This window comes from Culex quinquefasciatus, chromosome 2, assembly GCF_015732765.1.
Source record: "Culex quinquefasciatus strain JHB chromosome 2, VPISU_Cqui_1.0_pri_paternal, whole genome shotgun sequence".
Taxonomy (NCBI): Eukaryota; Metazoa; Arthropoda; class Insecta; order Diptera; family Culicidae; genus Culex; species Culex quinquefasciatus.
In genome coordinates this window covers 203,414,327-203,433,032 of record NC_051862.1, presented here as the reverse complement: position 1 = coordinate 203,433,032, position 18,706 = coordinate 203,414,327, and the positions used below count along the sequence as shown (strand labels likewise).

The 18,706-nt window shown below is 36.8% G+C and overlaps 2 protein-coding genes across 3 annotated transcripts; one reads left to right on the top strand and one right to left on the bottom strand.

Moving 5' to 3' along the window:
- Nucleotides 1–834: 834 nt before the first annotated feature.
- Nucleotides 835–17,983, bottom strand: LOC6038895 (adenylate kinase isoenzyme 1). 2 transcript variants are annotated; one of them, XM_038254258.1, is made up of 7 exons: nucleotides 17,729–17,983; nucleotides 12,291–12,594; nucleotides 8,722–8,835; nucleotides 8,073–8,347; nucleotides 7,924–8,008; nucleotides 1,449–1,598; nucleotides 835–1,380 (listed from the first exon to the last, which is right to left on the bottom strand). In XM_038254258.1, the coding sequence occupies exons 2-7, from the start codon at nucleotides 12,291–12,293 to the stop codon at nucleotides 1,291–1,293; spliced, it is 717 nt and encodes a 238-aa protein (XP_038110186.1). In that variant the 5' UTR covers nucleotides 12,294–12,594; nucleotides 17,729–17,983; the 3' UTR covers nucleotides 835–1,290. The 2 variants fall into 2 exon arrangements, with proteins under 2 accessions (XP_038110186.1, XP_038110188.1); XM_038254260.1 differs by lacking the exon at nucleotides 8,722–8,835 and having other exon boundaries at nucleotides 17,729–17,977.
- LOC119767033 lies at nucleotides 1,745–8,653 on the top strand. Its single transcript, XM_038254261.1, has 2 exons — nucleotides 1,745–2,005; nucleotides 7,417–8,653. Exons 1-2 carry the CDS (start codon nucleotides 1,959–1,961, stop codon nucleotides 7,910–7,912), a joined length of 543 nt encoding a protein of 180 aa, XP_038110189.1. The 5' UTR covers nucleotides 1,745–1,958; the 3' UTR covers nucleotides 7,913–8,653.
- Nucleotides 17,984–18,706: the final 723 nt, after the last annotated feature.

Here is an 18,706-nt window from a genome sequence, read left to right as displayed (position 1 = left end):
AATCACATTTTAAACCAATTTGCAACACTATTTGAGTGCCGAAAAGTACTTTAAGTAATGCAGTCGTGAAGTTTCTTACTTTTCCTGTCATTCTCGAACGACGAAACGGCTTATTTGTGTCTCTACCAAAAAAAAACAAAATCGAAAAGTAATACTTTTCAATATAGCTCCCAAACAGACGCTAATAACTAAATTTATGCCATTTCAATAACAAATACTGTTAAAATAACAGAAAGTGCTATGGAATATTTTTGCAAAATCCATTTTTGCAAAAGAGTTGAATAACAGTTTATGTTATCATAACAAAATTTGTTAACGGTCTGATATTGATTAAAAGCCAGAACAACTTGGGAAAAACATTTTTTGTTATGGAAGAATACCTGAAACTGTTATTGGGATGATCGGATTAGTTGTTAAAATAACAAAAAATAATAACAAAGATTTGTTCGAAGAATAACTTAAAATGTTATTAGTCTGTTATTACAATAACAATCCAATAACAAAAAAATCATAACGGCGAATAACAAATCTTGTTATAAATAATATAAAATGTTATTGGCCTAGTATTTTCAAATATCAAAAAATGTTATTCTCAAGATATTTCCGTCTGCTCGGGCTGACGTACGACTTAGCTGAAAAAAATCTTCTTTTTTGCAACTTGTTGCCTAGTAGGCCGTTTCGTCATTCGAAAGTGACAGGAAAGGTAAGGGGTTTCAAACCAGAAATGCAAAAAAAAAATATAATTTTGAAAAATTACACTGGCTTAATTAAGATCAATTTTAAACGAAAAGCATGATAATTTTTTTCCTTTAAGAAAATCAAACACAAACCACCTAGACACATTTAAATTTTGCTTTATTAGAGTCAACAAGCTAACATAAATAAATGGTAATCTTTGGTAATTCTCATATTGCTTACATCAATAGAATCCGTACGACTTCAATATACACTAGAGTTACACTGAATGTAGAATTTTCGCTACGCTAAAAAAACGATTATTGTTATTTTCACTTTCGTGCGATTTTGTTTTATTTATTTCAAAACGGTTGGCCTTGCCTCCTGTAAGCGCGTCTTAGATTGCCTTAGGATTATCAAATATTTCGAAAAATGTGAGTAAAGTTTAACTGTAGCTCGCTTATTGTGTAACGTTTCTAAAAAGCTGGTGCAACTCAGCACTTTGTGCACCAATGAAACTCCAGCAGCAGCACCCGTGTTTGTGGTTTTTAAAATTGTTGTGATGGTTTGGTTGGTTACATTTAAATTTATTTAGGTCGAGTTTGGTTGCGCAACTTAGGCCTTTTTACCCTTTTTGGCGAGCAGCTCGTCGATGGACTTTTCCACTTCGGCGAAAATCTCCTCCGGGGCACGTTCGGCGTTGATCTGTGCGAAAATATTGCACATGTTTATGAGTTTGTAATAAATATTCATAATCCGTAAAAGATACTCACTCGTCGCAGCTGGGTCGGGTACTGAACCAGAATCTTTTCGGTGTTCTCCCGGAAGGTGGCAATTCGGGTCTTGAGCGTTTCCTCGTTGTCGTCGGCACGAACCGTGGCCGATTCGGAGGCACGCTTCATGATGCGGGCCACCAGGGTTTCCTGCAAAAAATAGTACAGAAAAAAAGAAACATCAGTTAACGTGCACTTGTCTATGACCTGGTTATTGCACGAAAGCAGCATTCTTACATAGTATCTCCAAACATACTTTAGAAGGATGTCTGCCGCCCCTCGAAAGTGAAAAACAAGTCACGAAACACGTGTCACGTGTTAATTGATGGGTAGAAATCGAATTTTGGTTGGTTGTACTGCAAACAGCTGAGTTATTGCCAAAAACTAGTTTGGAACTGCATCGTCATTCTAGTAGTGAACTTGGCTGCATTCACAAGTGCCTGCACCGTTGTCGTTTTGTATTTTGGTGACTTTTTGAGGGTGAAAATAAATCAATATATTGCACTAAGGATGGCAGTTTGGGGCAAGATCAAAATCACCAGTAGTGGAAAGAACACGTAAGTTAAATTTAAAAAAAAAAGTTTTTTTTAAATTTTGTGCAAATTTGAATATTTGTAGAAAAATGCCTTAAAAATTTGTATATTCGACAGGTTGAAAAAGGTTAGAAACTTTTTCGCGTCAAACGAGTACATAAATACTGTGAAAATTGGCAATACCATTTCTAAAGCCGTTTAGTTGTAAGAATAACAAATGAAACGTGAAATTATACATATATAAAAAAGAGCAATTTTTGTTAACTGTAATACAAAGTTTGATCGTTTAATTTTTTTTGGTTATGTTTACTCTGACTAAGCAGAAAGATATGAAATAAGGCCACTGTTCAGATCTTTTATTTATTTGATACACTGGATTTTGTTTGGATGTCAATTTATCTCGTATCGAGTACATTAAAATCAACAATATTTTTCTTCAACAAAGTCGCTGAAAATCGATGGATTCATCATTAGAAAAGTGATCAAAAGACTGTTCAAACGAGTTTAAAATTGAGGAGATCTGGCAACCCTGTCTGTAGTCATGACTACTTAAGTGATATGCATGTAGTTTTTTGATGCCGGGTCCCAATTATCAGTGTGAAATCTATGACAGAATTCATCATCAGACCTACCATTGTATAGGTAATTGAAAGACCATTCAAATTAGTCTAAAATTTTGAAGATCTGGCAACCCTGTCTCAAGTTGTGACCACTTAAGTACCACACAAATATTTATGAACTTTTTAAGCTAAATCTTTTGGGTTTAGTTGATCCTGTACCGAACACCAAGTTTTCTGAGTACCGTAAACCGGGGTGACTTTGATAGATCTAAAGATTTTTTTCCGCAAAACGAAGAGTTTGAAATGGTATGGAATCATACTTACAGTGGTAGAGAAGTGGTCAAAGTACTTCAAGAAAATGTTTCCATAACATTTTGAAAATTTTATAAAGTTAGCTAACGATAATTTAAAAAATGTTTATAAAAATCATTACTTTATTAATTTAAAGTGTCATAAATTTCTCAATGAAAATTATTTTAAATCGGAAAATGGAATGCATTTTCGGATTCTTTGGACAATTTTCCACCAGGAGAAGATAAAATTAGATTGAAACACAATTTGGAGAAATTTTTCAAATTAATATCCAGTAGAACAAATTCCATATAAAATGTGAAAACTTTTGATTCGTGCTTTGAATTCAGTTGAAAATGCAATATGAATCGACAACTTAAAAAACACATTTAGTCTCAAAGAATTTTGAGCAAAATTCTGACTTTTTCACAATTTTACCTATAGTTTATATGTGTTTTTATATTTTAAAAAAGCTCATGAACTTAGCTAACTTAATAAAAACAATGTTATTTTTTCTTAAAAACTCTCAATTTTTGTTTAAACACTTTTGAAAAACTTTTTTTTCCAGAAATAGTGCATGGATCTTGTGTGGCCTAACCCAGTACATGTTTTAAAAATAGGTTAAAAAATATACCAGTTTCAATGTCACCCCGGTTTTCGGTACTTAATTGTATTCAAAGAATCCAATGATTACATGTCAATTATTTCTGGATCTTTTATCTAAGGAGTGAGAAAACCACCAACCAAAGGTAGATGAAGTTAATTTTTAAGTGTAAAATCGTTAAGGACTTTTTAATTGAAAGTGTTACATTAGTTTTTTTTTGGCTTCAATCAGTGAAAAATTGTCCATTTGTGAAAAAATCATCAATGGAAAATTCCCATAACAGGAAATAACGTTTTTTTTCAAAAAGCTGACATTTTTTCTGTAATTCATCTATGAAAAATAGACAAATGGTATTTTCGTTCCTTCGCCATTCAAATATGAAGAAACAATGAAAATAAAGTTTTATAAGTATCATGCACTCAATTTTTTTTATGCCGATGTCACTGAAACTGAACTGAATTTCTAATGTAAAAAAAACATATTTTTGAAATTTTCTCATCTCGTCAAAAAGATTTTTTTTAATTATTTAGATAAGGCCGATGCAAATATTTAAAAAAGTTTTTGTCCCTCGGCCCTGACCGTGGTCAAGGGGGGGGGGCAAAAAAATAAAAAAATATAAAAATTTAAATAACAAGCCATAGTCTTCACAATTAAATGAAAAAAAGTGTTTTAAAATGCATTTTTCATTCTGCGTGTATCCTCCAGAGCAAGCAGCAGTGAATTGCTCAGAGCTCTAAAAGTTTTTTCGAATTTTCCGCCGCAATCGACCGTGATTACCCGCGAGTTTGCTTTACCAGCATGCCGAAGGCCGGCCGTGGCCGTGGCAGTTCGAGTGCGGCCTCGAAAAACCCGCGAAGTTCGTCTACCGGCCGAGTGCAAAAGGTAAACAAAACAACGCCGCCGCGTCGTCCGCCATCGCGCAGGGAGCGTGTGCGCTGATGGATTCAATCCGGAGTTATTACACGCTAATTACCGTGTCCAGGATCGCAGCCCTATAAGAAGCAGACTCCGTTCAGGTACTTCCGGCAATCTGTCCACCGGTGGCGCATCAACATCTGCCAACATTCCCACCAGTAACAAGTTCGCGAGGCTGAGTGACGAGGAAAGCTACAACAACAACACCGACGGTAGCAGCACTACCGACGACGATGGACGTGCACGCAAAAAAGGTAGTACGACAAAAAAAGTTAATTCTCCGAAGGAACGGCGACCACCTCCAATTTTTGTTTTGGATACGTTGGCGGACGATGTTGACGAGTTGCTGGAAGGCCTCCAATATAGTCTGAAAATTGGCAAATCGAAAGTTCAAGTGATTACTTTCACCAAAAGAATTTCGATCTGGTGGTGAAAGAACTGAAGCGTAGCAACTTCAAGTTCTACACATTCGATCCAGTTGAGAAGACCGCTGTTAAGGTAGTCCTGCAGGGCTACCAAGACCGCCCAATCGCCGACCTGAAGGGACACCTCTCGGGTGCCGGAATAACGCCACGGGAGATAAAAGTACTCTCGCGCAAGACAACAGTCACAGGTACGCACACTCTGTACCTGTTGTACTTCGACCGCGGCACCGTCAAAATCCAAGATCTGCGTCGGACTAAGGCGTTAGACGGTTTTTGGGTAAACTGGCGGTTTTACTCCAAAAATCCAATGGACGTAGCACAATGCCACCGTTGCCAGAAGTTCGGCCACGGCTCTCGGAACTGCAACCTCCCGCCCCGCTGCGTGAAGTGCGGTGAAACACACCTCTCGGAGAAGTGTGCACTGCCGTGCAAGGCGGACTTGGGGACAAGGCAGAGCAAACCAAGGCGCGCATTAAGTGCGCCAACTGTGACGGCAACCATACCGGTAATTACCGCGGATGCATCGCGCGCAAGGCCTACCTCGAGGAGCAGGAAAAGAGGAAGAAGAAAGCAGCAGCATCCCACCCTTCTCAGCGGAATACGAGCTCTACCGTTCCTGCAGCTGGACAGCGTACGGTTCCAGCGGACAACCCAGCGTTCCCTCCTGGATGGGGGCGATCGTTCGCCAGCGTGGTCGCTGCCGGTAGCGGCGATGCGGCCCAGCAAGAAGTAACCGGAGAAGATCTCTTCACCTTGCCGGAGTTCTTTGCTCTAGCGGGTGAGATGATGACGCGGTTTCGGACCTGCCGTAACAAGGCGGAGCAATTTCTGGCCCTCGGGGAGCTAATGATTAAGCACATCTACAATAGATAAAAAAAAACTGTGATCTAGTTTAAGCTTTTTCTATTTCTATCCCCTTTCCTTTGCAATTTCAGTAAGTTTTTTCTAAAATTTTTCTTACTCTTGGTAATCTCGAAGTTATAAGCAATGATCGTGCCAAAATGGATTGAGATTTAACACACAGCTGAAAGGAACTCCAAAACTCTGTTATGTACTGCGAATGAACTGATTGTTACATGATTATTCACTAATAAAACCGAATTGAAAAAAAAAAATGCATTTTACACTAGTTCACTCAAAAAATCTAAGACCTGACAAAAACAAAAATTGTATCGAAAAAAAAGATTTTGCATCGAAAATTTTCAAAAAATCTTAAGATTTTTTTAATAAACCCAAACATGCTAAAAATGATTTTATATGCAGAAGAATGTATTTTAATTTGATTTTAGTTGGTTGCACTTCAATTTTCATTGAAATTTTGAAGTTTATTGTAAAAAATTTTTTTTGCCCCCTGATTTTTCGGGCCAATTTTGAAGGGGGGGGGGGGGGGGGGGACAAAAACATTTAAAAATATTTGTACCAGCCTAAGCTGTAAAAATTAAAACGGCCATAAATACAATATAACGACCTTTTAAAAAGTTCAAATTTTTCGAAATAATTTTTTAAGGTATCAGGAAAAATTCCAAAAATAATATTGAAAATCGGACCATTATTTTCTGTGATGTCGTCATTTAAAAAACTAGTGCTGACTAAAACAGCAAGGGAACCATCAGGAGCATTTGTATTTTAAATGATTATTTATTTACATGTTCATATTATTCCTCATCCTATACCTTTCCTGTAACATACCATCTCCTCATACCATATATCATCAAATTGCTTAAATTAACGAATCTTTCTAAAACAGCATGGGAACCATCTGGAGCATTTAGATTTTAATTTACTGCTATTTTTACAGCTTCCTGGAATCATCTTGATTATATTTAAATTTATTTTATTTACCATATTTATAATATTTATTATTATTATTATTATTACAAAACTATATGCTTATTAGATAATACACTACAGACTAACATTTACACTTACAAACATCCAAATCATGTAATACATTACGCATTCAACCATTTTCATCGGCCCGATGAAATTCCTCTAACCCCATTCCAAACCTCCCAAAAATATTCCGTTCACTATTAAAAGTCGCATGGGTTCCCTGCACTTTTGCCACTAGTGAACAACAAAAACATCCCCTCCCAAATCCCCACGGGACTGTATGGGCGTAGCCTTGGAGCACAGTGTGGAAATTTCCGTTCTTAGATATTTTTGGTTGTACCGGGCAGCAAACAAATTGTCTAAGAATATTGAATTGACCATTGTGGCGCCCCCTACAGCGTGGTGCAGACCCGTAATGCTATGCTATGCTATGCTATGCTATGCTATGTCGTCATTTAAAAAACTAGTGCTGTTTTGGTGCTACTTGGAAAAAACATATTTTATTGTGTCGAAAACGGAACACTTTTCAGAAAATGTGTGAAGTCCTTTTCGACTGTAGATTCGATTTTACATAAAATTACGATTCAAAAAAAGAACGAAATTCGTGTTTTTCCAAAATATTACGATTTAAAAAAAATCTTCCTTTGTGGCTCAAAAGGTACCGTTTTGGTCACCTAAAACATATAAAAAAATACATATTTTGGGAATTCAACTTTAGACCGCTGCAATATTTTGTTTTCCTTCAACGAAAAAAATATGCAAAACGCAAAGCTAGTCCTAAAAACTGCTAAATTCACATCTTTTCAGCGCTTCCATCCAACCTGCACCGATCTTGAGGTTTTCCGAAACCCTAGCCAACGCGCTGGGAAATCGCAAAGCCAAGTACAAGGACGTCTCGAAGGACCTCAACAAATTGATCAACAAAGAAGAGGAAGAGTCCCCGATCGCGGCGAAGCCCCCTTTCGACGTAGAGCGCATTAAGCTGGTGATGCAGCGAATAATTCGGCAGCAGTTTAACCTCAAGGACGAGGACGGAGATCCCATCAAATACGTTTACAACCCGGCCAAGAATCTCGAGTTGAGTCAGAAGATTGCAAAGGCGATACAGGACAGGGTGCGATCTTACAACTACTCGCGGTATAGAATAGTGAGCTTTTGTTCGGTAATCGAGAAGGAAAATCAAGGCGTCAGTTACAAAATGAAGTACGCCATCGATCCGTACCTGGACAACTACGCGCAGTATGTGCATGACATGGCCAAGTTTTGGGTAATTGCCACCGTGCTGCTGGTGCACAAGGATTAGAGTATACTTACGTTCGAACATTCAAAGTACAGAACGATGTCCACCGGCGCGATGAACTTTTCAAATTCCGGTCCCTGAGCCGGTTCACGAGGGTAGCTGAAAGCACATTAAAATAACTTTATAAGTATTCCACCTAGAACAAATATCGACTCCCACTCACCCATCGATCAGATAACCGACGGTGCCGCCGAGCGCCTTCGTCATGGCCGCCTCCAGCAGCTTCAGCACGGTTTCGTTCGACACCAGCAGGCCCTTCTTCATCATCTCCTGCAGCTCCTTGCCCTGGTCCGAGCCGGACGCGACCTCATCGCGCAGCAGATCGCCGGTGCTAAAGTGCGAAAAGTTGTACTTGGCCACGATTTTCTCGCACTGGGTGCCCTTGCCGCAGCCGGGACCGCCCAGCACCCAGATGATTGGCACGTTCGAGTCACGAATCTGGAACGGGCATATTTTGGGGGGGTTTGGAATAATAAGTTATGCACGTGAAACATCAAAATTTAGTGTGTTCTTTTGTAGTGTCTGAAGCTGGCAGTTAGGAATTAGGGCACGTATGTTAAGCTTTGAAGCAAGTTATGGGCGTTTTAAGGTCATACAATGTAGGCAATTTGTAGCCAACAGCTGAAATCAATGCTGAAGCCATTTGGTATCGGAAAATCAAGTTGCATGATAACCAGAGAGAGAGAGAGAGAGAGATAGCGCACGTTACTAGCTTAGTACGATTAAATAGCTGTACTTGTTTTTGACTTATTTGTTGTACTACATCAAAATCATTCGCTTCCGACAGTTGGCCTCATCATCATGCAACTTACAATTTCGCCGGCTGCCGTTGGTGTCTGGGGCGCGGAAGTGCCAGGGCTGGTTCCGCCGCCAGCGGCTTTCTGCTTGGACTCATGCTCCATCGCCATCTGGTGACACATGAATAACTGCCATGCGCAGCAGTAATGAGCGGCGGTGGCGGCCAAGTGAATTGTAATGGGCATGTGAGGTTTTTTTTTGCGGATTTGTTTGGTGAGGTGTTTTCAACAAGAGGACAGATTCGGAGTGACAAGAGCAGGCACATGACGCAAGTTGTGACAGGGGGAAACAAAATAAGTTAGGTTCACCAGCGAGAAATGGAACTGTACAGATGGTTCATGGGTTTGTAAGAGCTGTTATTTCATTTGCCTGGATTTGTATCAATTTTTCATATTTTGCATTAAATCCAATGTTTTTGTTGCACACATAGGTGCTTTCATGTTAAGCTCTCTAGAAAATGTTTTCTTTAAAAAAATGATTCAAAAAATATTCAATTTAATCATATATTGGACATCACAATTAAATTTTAAAAGGTTTCAAAAGGATTTATAAAACGTTAAAGGTTTCAAAAGTTAATTGAATGAAAATAATCATTTCCCTAAACTTAGATTGCAATAATATTCGAAAAGTAAAATATTATAAATTACGTAAATAACGGAAAATGTCCAACAGTTCAAAACAGGTTGGATTTTTTAGATCCCTTCGGATCTTCTTGAAAATTTTTGCAATTTAATTCAAATCAAATCATCAAATCTGGGCCAAATTTAAGCAAATTAGGTCAGGGAAAAGTTCAATAAAACGATGCTCAAAGTTTAAAACTCTCAATATGGATTATTTTTTTGAAACTACAAGATTACATGTTTTTAAGAAATTGCTTATTAAAGAAAAAGAAATTAGAAACTAAACATCAATACACCAACGAACAGGCAGAAGCTGCATAACGATTGAAAATCTAACGAATGATTAATTTTTTAAACCTTTAGGCTGTTGCAAATACTTTTCAAGGTTTATGTAGCCCTCTCCCCTTCAAAATGAGTCCGAAAAATCAGGGGTAAAAAATATTTTAAAAAAAACTTCAGAATTTTAATGAAAAAAAAAGTCAAATCAACATAAAACTCTGAGTGCTGAAAAGACAGAATGCGTAACATAATTTTCGAATGCTCCCAACTGCTACTCACTACTACAAGTGCAATACTGCTGTAAACATAAACAAAGTAGAAGGCTTTGTTCAAGCTCAAACGCGACATATTTATTGCTGCTGAAGTGACTTGTTTTATAACACTTTGGAAACATTTTGGAAAGTTTTCGCTGAAAAATTGATTGCTTTGCGCATTTTTTGTTCGTAGACTCAACGATGGGCGGCCAAAAGATGCTTTTTTTATTTTCCACGTGACAAAAAAATTGCGTCAGAATTGGGTGGAATTTTGTGAACGAGAAGAACAACCGAATGAAAGTTCCGAGATTATGTATATCTTTGTATCTTAAGATTTGTTGACTTTGAATACCTCAAAAGCTCGAGTCATTTTTTTAATGCTGACAAAATAAAATATGGATCGATTACAATACTTGCCACTTCTTGGTATCATTTTTAAAACTGTAAATTGGTTCCGCTTTGACAGTTCTAAATGGAGCACCCGATTCGAGTGGTAGAAATGACAGTTCTCCCATAAGGAATACATTGTAGAAAAAAGCAAAAACTGCTCGAATGGAAATGCTCCATTGAGGCCCATCTGCTTCCAATGAGAAAGTTAAGAACTCATAAATTTGAAATGATGAATATGAACGAAAAATCAAAGTCGCTCGAGGCGGGGTTCGATCCTCCGTCCTTTGGATTGGTTAGCAAAAATGCTAACCACTAGGCCATGAGGACTTGGTGAGCGTGGACTGGAATTATGAATACTGTTACAGTATCTTTTCTTACTTTTTTTTTTATTTATCGACAAATTTTCATTCGAAAATAATTTTTTGCAAATCCTTTTTTTGAATATTTGTTCAAATTATTTTTATTGTGATTCCTGTGTCCTAATCGATGTGAAAATAGGGTCCTGATGAAATTTGAAAAAAAAAAACAGTTCCTCAGAATTCCACTTTCGAACTATTTAAATTTTTCAAGTTTCATTCTTTTCCTTATTCGTGTCTTACGTGCGACTCACGACTCTATGGCAAGATGCCAAAGTGGCTCGCGAGTTTCAGCTGACTGAGTACCACTGTTTTACAACTAACAGATTTCTTGAAGTTTAAATCGCTTTCTTAAATAATTTACTTCCCGTTTAAAAAAAATAATGAAATCATAAAAGTCTTTCTTCACGTCTTTAAAATTATTAAGAAGAGCTAATGCCAAATATTGAAATATCAACCCTTTTATGGCAATAGCAAGTGGGGTAAAATGGACATTGGAAATCCTGTTCTGTTGCATTTGAAAGATCTTGGTCAGTATTTGTAATATAGATTGCGGATTAAAAAAAATGAGTTTTCATGTTAAGAACATTTTGACAAATGTAAATTATTTCAATTAACTAGGATTTTTTTCTGCAAGAACTTTTAACATCGATTACATTTTCCCTGTAGACGTACAAGAGAGAATTTTATGGTCAAATTGATTTTTCAAGTGAGGAAGGCAAAACAAATGTAAACTAACTTAGAAATTAGTCCACTTTAATTATATGTACCAACAATATAATATAATTTTTATTATCAATGTTCTTGGATGTCTTAAATGAAACGCTGATCTTAATATCAACATCAAACCTGAAGTGACAAATTTCAAACCTAATTGCCAATTATCAAAATCAGGCCACCATCAAAATAAATAAACACCCTCAACCACTTCACATCCAATCACATTTGCTCAATCCATCAACAAAGTGTAAAACCGAAATACCCCAAATTATCACAAGCGCCAAATTCGTCACGATGAGACACAAAAGTTTATTTTTCTTTTTTTTTTCTCTCTAGTCAAATCTGTGTCAAAAATATTTTTTCGCCTCATCTCCCGCGAAAAATTACTACCCTCGGTGTGTGACGGCGTGTGACGGCAACACACACTTAATTTCACGAACCAGTTTTTCACTAGGAGGGGGAAGTGCACGAAAATCGTGAACCATTTAATCAGCCTGGCCCGCCGCCCGTCCGTCAACAGAGGCCAGGTTGTACTTGTTCTTGAGAGGTTATTTTTAGGTTTTTTAACTGTAACAAACTCAATTACACGGTGACTTGATATCCTACAAAGTGAGGACTGCCTTACCTTGAACTCAAAGGTCAAGGATGGGAGGAAGCTACATGTTGTAAAACAGCAAGAGTAATGAAATTGAATCTAGCTTTGGGTAATTGGCTTTAAGATGTTCATAAGTCCTGTCTCTCATAATATGAACGCACTCGTTACGCAAGCGTTGACTTTATGAACCGCTTCATAAGCGTTATTGTCGTAAATTTCCTTGGCAAATCTCCAGCGCGAACCGTTCTTCAGCTCTCACAAACCATGCTTCACACTCTTCGGCTTACATAAGTCTTCCAAAGTCAGTTCTACAAAACAGTTCACAAACGCACTTTTTCGCACGGTTCCGGAAGTCCGGCGACCACTTACCATGATTACAAGCTTGATTAGACCAGCCTTCTGCACGTAATCCGTAGGTAATACTGAGGAGCTTCAACCGACCGATATTTGTTTGCAGCAGCTTGCACAGTCACAGGCGTTTAGTGGAGAGTTGAGAGATGGATATGTGTGTGGACTTAGTAAATCGCGGCTTATGCCGAGCTAGAGAGTCTTGGGCAGTGCAGTGTAGCGGCGGTAGAGCATGTGTGAATCTTCTTTTTTACCCTCTCTCTCTCTCCTTCGCGAATGGTCAAGTCTCAGCTGTGGTCGTCGTGGTGGAATAGCTTGCGGTAATCTGCAAATGTTTGTATTCTAGGGTTAGAGATCAACATTGTTACTAGAAATTGTTAACTTAAAACAGCTCAAAATCAAAAACAGAGAGTGTCAACAAAAACTGAATCTACCCTATTTATACAGAGTCGACATGTGCGTGCTCAAGTGTAAACAGAGGTCTTTTTATTTTAGTCCTCCTATCAAACCCACACGGCATTTGTTGTAGGCGTACACTGTTTATCTCACGTTTGGTTCTATTATGTTTTGCTCACTTTTTCATGAAGACAAATGGCTCAGAATGTAAAAATGGGACATTCATTTATCATAATTCGAAATTTGAATAACTTTTAAACATTTTTTTAAAATTTAAGTTGTAGAGCAATTCCAGCTCAAATCAGGATTTTTTCTGGTACTTTTGTACCCGACCCTCTCCGATTTCAATGAAAATTTATATACATGTTATCTTAGGCATATATAAGCCATTTTTGTGTATATGGAGCCAATAATAACATTTGAGAAGGGCGTAAGGTATTGTAATTTAAAAATTACTGTATCTCGAAGTCGTTGCGTCGTATCAAAAAGTGGTCAAAGACAAACTTGTAGGAAATTGGACGGGCTTTCTGAAAAAATACACTGAAACAAAAATACACCCCACATCTATGAGATTTTTTGATTTTTAAGTCTAAAACTTAAATTGAAAGGTGATGTCACGATTTTTTTTCGTTCAAAATTTTTGAGGAAATATCCTAAAATACAAAAATCATTTACTAAAACTGTTTTTTTTTTTAAAGGTGGTCTAAACGTCAAAATTTTTGAAAACCGGTAGTGGAAATCGATTCTCCAGTCAATTTTACATAAAAGTCTCCATATTGACCATTGTCCTATGTTCAATCCTTGGGAAGATACAGCGGTTTTAAAAATGAAAATGTTGAAAAACGGGTTTTTTGGTGGTTTTTGGCAATTTCTATATGACAGACTTGGTTTATAGTCTCGTTAATATTTTTACCGGATAGCTCGTCCAATTTCCCATAAGTTTGCCTTTGCCTTTTTTGATACGACGCAACGGCTTCGAGATACAGTAATTTTTAAATTACAAAATACAAAAATATTTAAATACCTTACGCCCTTTTCAAATGTTATTTTGGAGTACAATTGGCTCAATATACACAAAAATGGCTTATATAGGCCTAGGATAACATGTCTACAAAGTCTCATTGAAATCGGAGAGGGTCGGGTACAAAAGTACCAGAAAAATTCCTGATTTGAGCTGGAATTGCTCGGTATTTGAATATTTGGTGCTACTTTCATATTATTTTTAGATGAGGTATTCGTTTACGTTTGGTTGGATCTAATATAAACACAACGTCTTAAAATATCTGATTACTTTGTGAATATCTATGTATAATCCATTGCCAGGATTTAGAGAAAAAAAATTGCGAAGAAAAAAATCATATTTCGGTATATGTACCACTTGAACTTAAAGTACCATGCTTCTCCATCGAAATGTACATTTGCTGGAGACGCATTGTGCTTTATGTTCAATTGATTTACCGAGCTCCGATATTTTTTTTTAACAAATAGACATATATCTCAGAATCCTGTCAATGGAAATTCACCGTTTTAGGATACATTGCATCCTGAAACATCATTGTAAAATATTTTCATTTCTGAGCTTTTTGCACCCGAGACCTTCAAATCAGCAAACAAAGTTTTTGCATTGCGTGCTTTATTTGTTTATTTTTTAAAGTCAAATGTTAAAACGCGTTTTTCTCGAGGCGTCAAAAAGCAACGTGCAACTAGAGGTTGTTGCAAATTATATTGAAGTTTGAAAAATATTCCATTTTTTATTTTTAACAGTAATTTGCAAAAGCTATGAGAAAACTCAAATCAATCTCGGAGGTTTATGACACATTTTGAAGCGCTTTCAAAAACCATTCGAATGCAACTAAAAGAGGTAAAATTGATGAAGTATTGCGAAAATGCAAGCAATTTTATAAGATTTTTTATGATTTTTGGACCTCAAACTTTGATGTTCGTTTCACCCCACTTCCATTTGTCATATTTGGTATGCATTCATCTCATGTATAGACAAACAAATCTAACAAATTCTACAAAAACTGCCTAGTAATTATTTCTTAGAAATATTCTCAGACTTATGACTTCTACTTACTTCAATTATCTAGAATGTTTTTTTTTTCTTTTTCCACTTACACAAGTTTTAATCTTTTTTACTAGCTTTTTTGCTTTTAGACCACAGACATAAACTTAGAAACACGATTTTGTTATGAATTGAGTCCTAAAACTGAGAATAAATTTGCGATATTATTGTTTACAAAGATAAAGCTTATTTTTCTGAGTATAATGACCCTTTTTACAAACGCAACGGGAGATTCTACTTGACAGCTCGTTCCAAAGGGGCCATAGTTGATCCATCAAAAAAATGTTGTCTTGTCAATTTATTAATTTTTTGCATTAAATTGAAAATAGTGATCAGAAATGGTTTATAATCGTGTTTTTTTAATGTTGTACATAAAAGTTGACATAGGTCTTTAGGAACCTGTTCTTAGATAAGGTTGAATCCATTGAGGTTTTGCAGCGCGACTGTGTTTCAAATGTAGATGGCGCCAAAATGAGGTTACTTGCCAAAAATCGTATTCCTTTCTACTGGATTGAAGAACAAAATCGCTTATTTCTCATGATTCCCTGCACCAATCTTAATGGAACTGGTTGCAAAAGACGAGAAAAAATTTTTGCTTTAAAATAATGAACATCATTTTTTGGGCGCGCAAAAATTTGTGACCTTTTTCTTTAGAAATCCCCATTTATATCAATGAAATAAACAGTTATATAGTTGATAACAGATGTGTTAACGTATATTCAACATTTTTATTGATTTTTGACAGACTTTCTTGCCAAATAGTCCAAATTACTAAAAAAAACGAAGTTGACTTTATAGCTGTCGGCCACCATTGCTAGTACCAACCACTAGTGTCTTCCTTTTTATCTACAAGGACTTCGCCGCCCTGGGCTCCTAAGTGTACGAGAGTATGGCACGGAGCGACGGCGCCGAATACCCATATTTACACAAAGAATTTTAGGGCGCCCACCGCGGGATTCGAACCAGCGACCTCTGGATTGTGAGTCCAGTGCGCGGTCCGATTGATCCACACGGGCGGGATTATTACTATCTTTTTCTAAATTTACAGGTTTCTCATAGAAAAATCAAACAAATATTGGAAAGTTGTACACCAAATTGTTGGTTATAATTTTTCTCATCCGAATCCGGCATAAGTTTTAAAAAAAAGTTGATTATGAAGGAAAAAAACACATTTAAAAAAAAAATCATATGTTTACGCTATTTGTTCATAGGTGGCGACATGTGTCTTTTAGCTTTGCTGCAAATTCTCTATGGGTGCTTTGACATTTTTTTCTTCATATTAGGGGGAGAGGGGGTAATATGCACCCCCTAAGGGAAAACTGTGAATTCTCAACCATAACAGCATTTCTGTGGAACAATTTTGTTAGATGTTCTAAAACAACTATTATTCTTCGTCATCCATGTGAGAAAAGTGTTGAAAACCCTCAAACATTTTTGATTCATTTCAAACAATCATGCGGGGCAATATGTACCACAACATTGGGGCAAAATGCACCGGGTAAAATCGGTTTTCACTAGTCACCACTAGATGGCACCACTGTTTTTACAAAGAAGCATCACAGCGGTTCATTTTGTCCCAACCACGCTTTTTGTATAAAATTCAATTCAAAATACTTTTTTAAATGATTTTGAACTCATCTATCTATAGAATAATGAAGATTTAGCAAAAACTATGGGGTGCATTTTGCCCCGGGGGTGCATATTCCTACTCTCCCCCTTCCCATACCCTACTAATTTTTATCGGTAAACTTCAAAATGTCAATGGAAATAGAACAGCAATTACCTGAAATCGATAAAAATGCTTAACCAAAATTGTTTTTCATTCACTTTGAATCATTCTGAATCATTTTAAATTTTACTAAAGCTGGAGAAATCTCAAAAATGATTAAATTTTTAAATTAAATTAAATTTTTTAATTAAATTTAACTGTTACCCTCACTTTACACGGTTACAGTTGTTTGCAATATATCACAAACAACTGTAACCGTGTTAAATGAGTGTACACAGACAAAAAAGAGTTCCCAATATCGTGAACACGCGTTCATGAAAATGCTAACCACGAACAAAAAACGTACCATAAGATTTGAACACTTTGTTCGTGGTTCCCATTTTCATGAACGCTTGTTCACGATATTGGGAACTCTTTTTTCTCCGTGTATCAATGCCTTTTTTATCCAAAACTACGGACTCTGCGACTATTTTTCAACTTCAATTCAATTTGTGTTTTTATTAGATTTTAGCAGTTCTGTTCCAGGATGTTACATTTGCAATTCAGAGATTTGGAGAACCTTTCAACTGAGATCAATTTATAAGCCTTTACAGGGAGAGTATATATTTCTACGTTTAGATTTTGCTAGCTGAGTGCTCTCATAGGGAAAATAAATTTTAAGAAACTGCGGCTATTTTTTTAAAGTTATTTATTCATTCTTTGAAAAACCCCTGCCAGATCAATACCACCCTTGAAACGTGCTGTTATCACCCACAAACACTGCCTATTGAGATGAGAGCAGCGATAAGGCCGGGGCTTTGGGTTACGGCGGCGGCATTAGCATGAAATAGCATTTATTCCAATTCAATTAGGTAACTGATAACAACGCTCGGCAAGGTCATGGTTACAACAGTGGCCAAAATAATATGATTTTTGTATTAAAAAGCTTTAGAAACAAAAATCATGTTGTAATCGCTCAAATTTCAAGTCATAAAAATATCAATCCAGACAATATGGGGACATTGATATCGATTTAACATGCTATCATTAGAATCCTCAATCAGAACGTCCTTCACTGCGATTGTCACCACTGCTGGAAGGTTCTGACAAATTATACACCTTTTGAACTAATATTTGTTATATTCTCAGAAAAACCCACTATCACCCGATGTTTCCACTAGAAAATCACTATAATTGTAACTAAAACTTCGTCGGACCAAAGTTCCCAATACCTGATTAAGTTTCAACCTTCGTGCTAAGCTACTTAATGAAAAAATCATGAATACAAACCTTCTCCTGTGGGAAAAATCTCAGCTGCCGACGATGACCCACATTTACGCGACGACAAACACGAACTTCGAAGCTTACAAATTACTAGGCCTGATTAAAAAATTTGGAGCGATTTTGCCCTGAATTATTCAGCTATCCTCAAACAAGCGGTTATGCGAAAATATTTGTTTTGGTTTTGGCCGCGTCGACCCTCTCGCGTATTTGCGTGCTGCGAACTCACTTGCTGAGAAATGAATGAGCAGAACGAACCACCACCTATCGATTGTCGCACGGAACTGAATGGTGGCAAAATGCAGTAAGTGATAAAAAAGGTTCGTTGAAAAATATGAAGCATTGAGAAAATTATGATTTTTTTTTTTGTGGAATATTCTGTCACTTTCGATTTAAATTTATTAATTTAAAATTTTCAACAGTCAAACTCTAACTTACCTACCTGGTAATAAAAAAAGGTAATTTTTCCAAATCAACCGAAATGTTCAACTAAAGATTTGACAACTTCATTCAAAATTAGCAACTCCAAACAGAACTCTTTCATAAATCGTAACTTACTGCGTTTTGGCCCCAATGCATCGAATGCACCTTGCAGTTGCACTTTGGCGCCGTCAGGTTGGCAGCCCGTTTGTTTACATGCACTCTTGCTGTCGCGCGACGGTGGTGGAGCGTATGCGATGCATGCTTATGCGCAGACGCGTTATTGCTAGGGACCTACATAGGGAAATGAAATGTTCTGGGAGAAATTTCAAACATCCAAAGTCATTCAAATTTAAGGTTGAAAAACTTATAGTTTTTCTTTCGTGCTGGCACTTTTCTTACACCGAACAAGCACAAACATAACAAAAACTACCAGATTATTATCAACAACAGTTTTACAATACTTGTAATTGTTAATAGTTTCGTTTTTTGCCAAAACTATTTTTAATTGATTCCAACCTTGTTCTTGCATGATCTTGTTGCTCGATTGGAACCCTGATTTGACAG